The sequence below is a fragment of the Anopheles darlingi genome, chromosome 2 (assembly GCF_943734745.1).
Source record: "Anopheles darlingi chromosome 2, idAnoDarlMG_H_01, whole genome shotgun sequence".
Taxonomy (NCBI): Eukaryota; Metazoa; Arthropoda; class Insecta; order Diptera; family Culicidae; genus Anopheles; species Anopheles darlingi.
The window spans coordinates 40856785-40866902 of record NC_064874.1 but is presented as its reverse complement, the minus strand read 5'-3'; the positions used below and the strand labels follow the sequence as shown (position 1 = coordinate 40866902).

The window sequence follows — 10118 nt, the reverse complement described above, 5'->3', positions numbered from 1 at the left end:
GACTCGTTGCAATTGCATCAGTTCCTGCGGGATGCCGAGGATGAGTTGCTGTGGTTGAGTGAAAAGGAGCCCCAGGCAGCCTCGAAAGATCTTGGCAGCAGTCTAACGGCGGTGCAGAGTCTGCAAAAGAAACATCAAGCAATGGAGGCGGAGATACTGATCCAAGAGCCCATCATTTCCGCCCTGGTGCAGCGTGGCCAGCAGATGATTCGTGACAATCACTACGCATTGGAGCAAATCGAGCGACAGTGTGGGCTGCTGCAAAGCAAGCTGGTTAACCTGCGCAATCTTAGCAATGTCCGCCGATTACGCTTACTCGATGCGGTCGAAAGCCAGCAGTTCTATGCCGAAGCAAATGAAGCCGAGTTTTGGTTGCGTGAGAAGAAGCCGATAATTTCATCGCACGATTATGGCAAGGACGAAGACTCTGTCACTTCGCTACAGAAGAAACTGGACGCGCTACAGCGTGAGCTGGGTGCGTTCAAGCCAACGGTTGAGAAGATCGAGAAGCTTGCCGTGGGTCTGCAGGAGCGCGGCCATTTCGATAGCGAAAAGATAAAGACCAAGAACGATAAGATCCAGTACCAGTTCCAGGAGCTTAATCGGCTGGCGAGCGAACGTGAGAAGAAGCTAGCCGAGATGAAGAAACTGTACGAGTTCGTGCGCGAGATCGACGATCTCCAGGAGTGGATCGAATTGCAGATGACGACGGCAGGCTCGGAGGAGTACGGAACAGACGTGGAACACGTCGAGCAGCTAACGGTGCAGTTCGAATCGTTCGTATCCAACCTGAACTCGAACGAGGCCCGGGTGATGGCCTCCGTGGCAAAGGGCGAATCGTTGCTGAACGAAGGCAATCCAAACCGAGATACGATCAAGGCGAAGCGCGACGAAACGAAGCAACTTTGGGATGAGCTGAAAGACTTGGTCGTGGCACGGCAGGAGGCGTTGGCTGGGGCCCGGCAGGTGCACGTGTTTGATCGCACGGCTGATGAGACGATCGCCTGGATTCACGAGAAGATCGCAGCCGTCCTTTCCGAGGACTATGGACACGATCTGGAGACAATTCAATCGCTCGTTCGTACCCACGAAGCGTATGAAGCCGAACTGATCGCGATTAAGGAGCAACTCGAATCGGTCGTAAATGAAGCGCAAAAACTGGCCGACACTTACCCCGACGCCAAGGAACATATCGAGGTGAAGCGCGACGAAACGATCGAGGTGTGGTCAGAGCTGAAGGAGAAGACGGTGCAACGCAAAGAGAAACTGATGCAAGCCGAGCAGCTTCAGGCATACTTCGACGAGTACCGTGATCTGATGGCCTGGATCAATGAAATGCTGGCCAAGATTACGGCACCTGATCTGGCGAAGGATGTGGCGGGAGCGGAGTTGCTGATTGTCAAAATCAAGGAACACCGCACGGAGGTGGACGCACGCAAGGAAGCGTTCGAGGTGTTCGACCGTACCGGTCGCAAGCTGATCGAGGATGGGCATTTCCTCGCAAACGAAGTGCAGGAGAAGATCGCCGTGCTGGAGCAACGCAAACGGTTACTCGACACCACCATCATACAGCGGTCCGAGATGTACGAGCTGAATCTGGACACGCAGCGCTTCCTAAAGGAAGCCGAAGATATGGAGGGCTGGATTATCAGCCGGCAGGTGCAACTGAAGGAATCCAAGCTCGGTGACTCGATCGCGCAGGTGGAGGATTTGCTGCGGAAACATGAGGACTTTGAGAAAACGGTTGCGGCCCAGGAGGAAAAGGTGCTGGCCCTGAAGCGCATCACGCTGCTGGAGCAGAAGTTCAAGCGCCAGCTGGAAGCGGAACAGGCGGCCCGTATTGCCGAGAAGGAACGTATCGAGCGCGAGCGGCATGAGGCACTGAAGCAGAAGGAGGTTCAGCGCATCACCGAGGAGCGTCGTCGTCGGGAACCGGGCACGATCAATGGTTACAACGAGAGTATGCTGAACACGTCCACTACATCTGCTGGGCATCTTTCGGTGATGGACCGGAACGATCCCTCATCGGTCGCGAACCCTCTGAACAGCTCCGCCAGCAGCACGGGCATTGCGGTCGGCCACGATCAAAACAGTTCGGTGCAGAAGTCCAACTCGTTCGCTACGATGCTCCAGGAGCGACTGCGACGTGGCTCCGATAGTAACATTAAGCGTGCCGAAAGCATGAAGATGGGCCTAAAGCCGGTAAAGCGCGCTCCGTCGTTCACGACTCGGCGCCGTGCGCAGAGCTTCCGGAAGAATCAGCGTTCGGGTTCGGGAACCGAGCCGGATAGCTCGTTGCTTCCACCGGTCGAAGTGCAGGGTATGCTGGAGCGTAAGCACGAGCTGCAGTCGGGCGGCAAGAAGGCCCCGGTACGCTCGTGGAAACCCTTCTACACGGTTCTCTGCGGTCAGTTGCTTTGTTTCTTCAAGGACGCCGAAGATTTTGCCCTCCAGAAGGCGGCCACCGCTCCGGTCAACATTCTGAACGCGAAGTGCGAAAGGGCCGAGGACTACACAAAGAAGAAGAACGTCTTCCGGTTGGTGTTGCTCGATGGTTCCGAGTTCCTGTTCATGACCAACTCGAAGGAATCGCTTAGCGAGTGGGTTAACAAGATTGCCTTCCACGCAGCACTACCTCCGAACTTGCAGCTCATGAGCTACGATGAATCGGTAAAGGTAAGCATCATGTACTGGATTGTAAGAAGCGGAGTAGCCCTCCAGGCTCCAGCACACTAATGTCTTATTCAATTGCTATTTGCAGCAAAACAACAGTGCACCGGATATGAAATCGATCAGCACGACACAATCGCCGACGCCGGAGCGTAGCGATGCGGCCTCATCGATCAGTTCGCGTACCTCATCACCAGACAGTCAGCGGCGCGATTCGCGCACCTCCCTAAACAGTGCCAAATCGGGCTCGGGCAGTACTGGCAGCTATCACACGCCGCAGACCAACTTCCTGCAGAAGCAGAAGGAGCTGCGCGAGCTGGAAGTACAGGTCGGTTGACACAACAATCGCTAGCGAAGATCTCTTTGAGTTTTGTATGAAATCTTAACATTGTCCAGTTGAAATGATAGAATTAGAATTGAAGCTCGTATCATTTCAGTAAAACTCGCTTACATTAAATTACGCTACCATAATCTCTTGCTGTTAGATTGCATTACATTGTGACGCATACTTATCGTACATTACGTTCTAGCAACAACGCCTTTCCGCGCAGCCACCACCCACGCATGCGCTACCACCACCACCAACATCACCGGGTCCGATGCACGAAGTGTTTGGTTTGGCCGATAAACCGCCAATTCCGCCACGCGGTGTTCCACCTCCCGTTCCGCAGCGCCAATCCAGTACCGACAACGTTCTCCTGAACAACAACGGTAATGGTGCTGGTGTCCAGCTACGATCCAAAACGGGTGCTACCGGTAGTCCGAACGGAAGCGGTTAGTGTTCAATTATAGCCCCGGGTATAGGTTTGTTTAATCAATGCGTATCTGCTTCCCTTTCAGACTACGACAATGGAAACATCATCGGTGGCAACAGGCCCTATTCGCTGCAACCGGGACCCGTGCCGAACAGTCGGGCAACTGTACCGGCACTATCTGCATCACAAAATGGTGGAAACGGGAACAATAATGGCAGCGAAGAGGTGTGGCTACGTCGTGGTGAACTAAGATCATCCGGTAAGTAAAGCTATACGGTGGGGATCGGCTAGCGGCTAAGCCACGATCGGGGGCTTCTGTATTTGGTATTCGCTTCCACACGTGCGTGTGTAGACACCGTAGCGTTCCTTTCGTGGACTAGCAGAGACACTAGAAGCATTCTGTTGTTCCTAAAACGCAGATTCACACACTTACAGGCGCAGCAGCTACACATGGGATGTTATGTTTTATGTTTATGTCGCTCTTTAATGTTTTTGTATGTCTTGTGTCACTAATACTTCCCAAAAAAAACCTTTTTATTTTATTCCACCTTTGCCATCCGCCTGGTCAACCGTTATATTGTTTGTGCCGTCATGTGTGCGTGTTGTGTCGTTTAAACGAATCCCGAGTAGAGTATCCTTCACCACCGCTTCCAGCAGCATCGCCACCCTTGAGTACCTTTACCTCGCTCAAACCACCATCCGGCTATCAACAGTCGCAACAGCAACAGCAACAACAACAACAGCAACATTATCAGCATCCCGCTAGCGTGCAACACCAGCATCACCTTCAGCAACCTCAGCAGCAGCAACAGAAACAACAGATTGATCAGTTTATTCGACGCGAACAGCAGAAGAACAATGTCAATGTCGCTACCCAGCGTCTCACAAACAGTAGTACGGTAATGGGCGGCTCTGGCCCGCCACTGGCGGCTTCGCGAGAGACCGGAAATGGAACGTCGCGTACCACGTGGCACCACCAGCTTCCAACAGCACCAGCAGCAGGACCGGGTACTCCGCCAACCGGTACCGGGAATGGTGGGCTGTATCATAACAATGGCAACAGCAATATGGCGCCCCCGGCGCACCTAGCCAGCAGCAATACTTTTGGCAATAGTATCAACCTGGACGGTTTCAACACCGGTACAGCAGCAATGTTCTTTTCACCATTCAATCAATAACCCCTTCCACTTTTTTACCATCTAATTTCCTCTATCCCTCTTTTTCTCTGTTTATATTTCTGTTTTTCTGCTAATTTGATAACCGGTGTATTTTTTTTAACAAAAAAAAACTGAGTTACACACATATTTACCCCGCTGGGTTAACTATAGTCCCCTGAGGATCAAATTTCAACTACGGCTGGTATCGAATGGTAGTTGGTTTCCAGTTACGGCGATTAGTTCCTAAAAGCAACCAATCGAAGTAGTCTGGGAACTTCATTGACCCCCGTCATGAGCAAAGGACTTCCGACCAAGAACTTCCGGTGTAAAAGCCTATGTGTGTTTGAGAATTCGTGGAAAATTTCTCTGTTAGTTGGGAATGGTCCGTTCGGTGTTCTTTTCATGTGTTTCGTTTTCCTGTTGACTCTACTAACACTCTCTTAATGGCGGCGGTGCTGGGGATAGATTATTCTCTTGCAGTGGTATCTTAGTTGGCAAAGATTCTACGCTCTTGTATTATTATTTGCTAATGGCTTCCGTTGGTTTGGTCGGGCATAATACGTAGCTTTTGAGATTAACCGGGAAATCCAATTAACATGTTGCTCATTTCGCTGGAAGAGGTGATGAGTGTTTAATAGTGGTTGTCGTTTTTTGATAAATTAACTAAAAAATTCTACCCTCGATCTGTCTTCTTTACTCACGTTTTCATTTCTTCCTTTTCTCTCTCCCCCGGTTTCCATCACCCGTGTTACCGTTTAGGCTGGGGCCAGTCAAGATTCGATGCGTCTCGCCCGACGTCGCTACCGCCACCGGGTTTGCCACCGACCGCACCTCCGACCGGGGGATCATCCGATTTCCCTGGTGCACCATTTGGAATGTCGGGTGGTAGCAGTATGCGCCACCAATCGGCCGAAAGCTCGAGCGAAAGCGAAGCGAGCTTCATCAAGAGCGGCGGTTCGGTCAAGGATGGTGCCGGCGGCAAGGATAAGAAGGGTGTGTTTAGAATATTTTCCAAGAAGAAGTCGAAAAACTCGAGCTAAGCGAAGAGGGAGGGGGTCGGTTGAGGAAGGATTTTAGATTTTTCCATTTCACGTTAACTGCCGCTGTGTTTATTACGCCAGCGGTTTCCAGATTCGTTTTTAAGGAGTATGTATAGTAGCGTTATTCCCTTTCTGCTACCGAAGCAAGCACCTGCCAACCATATGGAATGTCCGCGGTACCGCGATATGGCCGGATGGTTGTGCCAAATGCTCTGCAGCAGACAGTTTCATCCTTTTTAGGGTTTATGCGGTTCCAGAAGAGTGCTCGAATGCGATTCTTTTTCTTGCATTTTTCTGAGTCTTTGCTTTCTCCAAGTGGTTCGATTTCTTTTATTTTGTGTTTTTTATTGTGTAAGTTGTAGGAAGTAGCCAGTGCACTGGAGGAGGCAACAGCAAACAGGCCGTTAGTAGTAGTAGTAGTAGCTTAGCATTTTTTTTTGTATCGCCACAGCAACCGGTAGGGTAGGAAACGCGATCGCGCGTACTAGTTTTATGCTCTAGTAGGTCAGGGAAGAGCTTCCTAGGTTGTTAGCTAAGCAGGGACGTATTCTTTATTTTGCATGTAATTTTTTTTTTTTAGTAGAACCTGTTTACGCGAGGACGCGAAGAGAACGGTAGCTAAATACAACCGCCTTGTAAAATATTCTTAAATTATGCAATTTTAGTCGTGTCGAAAGAAAATCACAATGCCTGATGTACATTGCAAAGGAAAACTCATCAATGCCGTTGTCTCACAGTTCTCAATCAATGCTGTTACGCTACGAAAGAATTTAACGAGAACAGTATTGAAGTGGAAATGAAATTAAAAAAAAGTAAATGGTAAGATGATGCTCTGCTCACTACTTCGCTTTCACTACTCGTTTCGTCGAAACGTGGAACAAGCGCATAGGCACGCGGACCTTGATCCGGTGAATGAAGTGTAGAAATCCGCCATTCCGTTGAAAACCAACATAATATTGTCTCTTAGCTTTTATTCGTATGGAAATGGCCCAAAAATACCCCGCCCCGTTTACGCCTCATCATCCGTGCCGTACTCTTTCCATCGCGGATCGGTTGCATCGGTCATATCACAATCGAGCCATCCTTTCCGCTCCAGGTACGGCGTACACTGAGCCGGAATGCGCAGGAAGCGGCGTACCTTGGCCCGAAACTGGCGCCATGTTTCTTGCTCGTAGTTCCGCCGATCCTTGGCCATCTCTGCGTAGTTGAACCCGTACCGGTCAACCATCATCATGATCTGGCGAACCTGCGGCCGTGGCAACTTGTAACGTATTCCGTTAAACTCGTTCGCTTCCTGTTCCAGCTGATCGGCCACATACTGCTTAGGGGCCGGCTTTCGTGGCTTTTTCACCGTCTGCTCGGTGGCGATGGAAACGGCGGTCGTCTCTTCGGAATCGCTTTCATCGCCTCCGGTCGATGCTGCTGGTGGCGGTTTGGCGTTGTTCAGCTCCCGTTCCATCAGCTTCATCTGCCGCTTTACGTTCGGTATCGGGATGGCCCGGTTTACGTTATAGGCCAGTCCCATCTCGCGGATGTTCTTGGCCGGCACCTTGTTCTTGTCATACTCCTTGCGAATCTGGGGACTGGCAAAGGGCAGGTAAAGAAGGGGCACCTTGAAACATCGTGGAACAAGAAACGAGGCCGGAAAACCGCCGAACATTACTTACCACTTAACTCTGCCATTTAGACGATCCTTGATGTTCAACCGCTTCCGATTTCGGTTATAATCGTACTTTTGATTCTTTTTCGTTCTTCTTAGTCTGCGCACCATTATTATTCAGGGGAACAAAATCCGCGAAAAACGCAACAACACAAAAAATCCTGGAGCGCTGTAAAAGGTTCCTTTTCAGGTAAATAACACGAAAAAAGTCGAATCCTTTTCGGTGGTTTCAGCAGCTTCTTTTGTGGAACTGGTTGTACTTTTCCACGGTTTTACACTTTCTCGGCTCACTTTTCCAACGGGAACGGCGGCGGGAGCTACAAATGACTCTAACTTGCACTGAAATCGCGCAAAATTGTTCCAAAATTGAAGAATTTCTTACTTTTTAGTAAAATTCAAGACCAGCACGTGCTTCTTAAACAAAAACAACAGTTTTTCCAGGGTTGCCAGACCGAGCCCATTTTTCGCTTCGATTGTTGATGAAAGTTTTGCTTATTTTGGGTTTATATTTACCGACCAGCACTGTAAAGCAGTTAAAAATTCGAGCAGATCAAGCGACTGAAGCTGAGTTCAATTTGAAGAGCTCTTTAGTACATGTGCTCGAAGTTTTGAGATTCAACCGTTTTTTTGGGTTTCCGAAAACTTCTCGAGCGGAAAGAGCGTGTGAGAACACGTGATTAGCGTAAACGGAAAAAATAATGCCAAAAAGTTTGCGCTTCGTGTAGCAGCCGTAAAAACCGCAACGATTATGCCAAAATGTTAAATGTCCTGCCTATTGTTGTATATCGTTTCAACTTTAATCGGTACACCAGTACTATAGACCGATACACCTCTATTGTTGCAGGGAGATCTCCACTTCACGGTCGCGAAGGGCCCTCTCCAGCGTCAAGTTAAAGAGCATGCAAGCCTGAACATCCTCCATAACGCAGTCCCTTGGCAGTCTGAGGGGCCTGAGAGTTTTCCACATTTTCAACTTGTCGGACAAGAAGCGAAAAAGAAATGCAAATGGCACCGAGTTTTTCATTTACAGTTTCGTTATAACATTTATTGCAATTATCTGTTACCTGATCTCCCTCTCCGCTTCCGTTCCTCCGTTTTCTTTTCTCTCTCTCTCTCTCTCTCTCTCTCTCTCTCTCTCTCTCTCTCGCCTTCGCTTTTCCTCTGTGAGTCAGCTAGCTCGTGTGTGTTCTTTTCCCGTTCATCGTTCCCCGTGCTTTCTCGTGACCGTACCACTGAATTGCACCGGCTTTACGCATCCACAACGGCCACTTGGTGTATGTCCCTGGACATTAATCACCCCCTTCGCTAACCTTCCCTCGTTTGCCGTTGTTGATCAGATCAGTTAAAGATCCCGGCCGTCCCGATCATGAGAGAGTGTCACACACGCGCTGCTCGTGCTTTGAATTTGGGGAAAGAATGTGTTCTCGCTCCTCGATCTCGATATCGATCGACACGTGCGCGTTGCTGTGATCGAGCCAAGGAGCTAAGGATATAGTGCCCGACAACGATGACGTCCAGAGTAAGTTTTTTCTTTTTCTTTTCGTCGTTTATTTTTACTGAATTGTTTGTTCCACCATGTACTTTCTAATACCTTTTCGCTATAAGCTATAACAAACATACATGATTTTTACAAAACTGATTTAACCCTCCCGCGCTCCACCTCTCTCTGCCACGCTCTCTCTCTCTCTCGATCTTATCTCTTGCACTCTTGGCTCGTTCACATCGCCAAGTGCTCGCACCATCGGTCATTATCTCGTCAGTCGTGTGCAGACACACACACACACACATCGCACAGCGCCCACAACCGCCATCCATCGCTCCCCTATGTTGTATCTTAATGAAATACGTACTAAAAATACAATCTAATTCTGGTTCTATCATTCATTCTCGTCTTGTTTTGCTCTTGTATTGTGGTTTGAATCAACTTGAACTCGAGTTTAAGAGAGTTTACGAGAAAAGAGGTAAAGATGACCGCTTGGGGACGTTTCCTTAGGTGAAGGAAGGATGGTAAACGGGATTGTGGCAGGAAACTTGGGAGAAAGCTTGGAGCAAACAAACAGAAACACGAACATGTTCCCAAGTAAGGTTTTCATCCATCCATCTGTACGTGTCGTGTTTAGGACACTTTTCCTGCAACTACTACTTTTTTTTTCAAGAGAGTTTGAAGAGCAATTTGATTTGTGTGTATTTTTTTGTTAGCTGGTTGTTTTTGTTGTATTTTTTCAGTTTTTTTCCTCCCTTCTCATCACCTCCACTCAATATGCAATTATATGCCCCACACTACTATACTTTGAAAGACATCAATCAAAGAAATAACATTAGCTAATCGAATCGTTCATACTAGGTATTTTGAAGAGAAGGAGAAGGAGGAGGAGGAGGAGGAGGAGGAGGAGGAGGAGGAGAAACAGAAAGGGGAAGACCTCGAAGAACAGAAAACGGTTTCCTGCACCATACGTTCGTGCTGGTGCTGGTAGTAGTGGTGGTGGTGGTGGTGTTGTGGCGTAGTCAGAGATACTAAGCTGATGCTAAATGGTTTGGCTTATCGCCCTTCTGCTTATACTACTCTCTATCTCTTTCGCTACCACCGTACGAGGAACGTTTCATTTTTAACGGAAAACCAACGTTAGCAGGAGTAGTAGCAGCGCATATATCGCTTTGCAAAATAGGGGTTCACCAGGGGAACGGCAGAAACAGTATTTCATTAACTATATTTTGTGTTTGAACTGCAGTTTCATTGTTTTTTCTTCTTTTCTTCTTGTATTATTCTACAGTTTTTAGTTTGTTATTTTGTTTTTGTTTTGTTTTTTGGTTTTTTCGAGCAAAAGAAATGATTTTT

The 10118-nt window shown here is 48.6% G+C and overlaps 2 protein-coding genes across 5 annotated transcripts in view; one reads left to right on the top strand and one right to left on the bottom strand.

Moving 5' to 3' along the window:
• The window catches only part of LOC125949222 (spectrin beta chain, non-erythrocytic 1), a 55766-nt gene extending 49443 nt beyond the window's left edge, over positions 1 to 6323 (top strand). For 3 of the 4 annotated variants that reach the window (XM_049676010.1, XM_049676009.1, XM_049676008.1), the window contains 6 exons: positions 1 to 2676; positions 2762 to 2998; positions 3201 to 3444; positions 3511 to 3684; positions 4056 to 4565; positions 5342 to 6323. The exon at positions 1 to 2676 is cut by the window's left edge and continues 3132 nt beyond it. In XM_049676010.1, coding sequence (XP_049531967.1) covers positions 1 to 2676; positions 2762 to 2998; positions 3201 to 3444; positions 3511 to 3684; positions 4056 to 4565; positions 5342 to 5622 — 4122 coding nt within the window. In that variant the 3' untranslated portion in view covers positions 5623 to 6323. The remainder of the gene's footprint in view (positions 2677 to 2761; positions 2999 to 3200; positions 3445 to 3510; positions 3685 to 4055; positions 4566 to 5341) is intronic. The other variant, XM_049676011.1, reaches the window with a different exon arrangement.
• Positions 6324 to 6447: 124 nt separating this feature from the next.
• LOC125949414 (nucleolar protein 16) lies at positions 6448 to 7724 on the bottom strand. Its single transcript, XM_049676407.1, has 2 exons — positions 7290 to 7724; positions 6448 to 7205 (listed from the first exon to the last, which is right to left on the bottom strand). Exons 1-2 carry the CDS (start codon positions 7391 to 7393, stop codon positions 6632 to 6634), a joined length of 678 nt encoding a protein of 225 aa, XP_049532364.1. The 5' UTR covers positions 7394 to 7724; the 3' UTR covers positions 6448 to 6631.
• Between the last annotated feature and the right edge of the window lie 2394 nt (positions 7725 to 10118).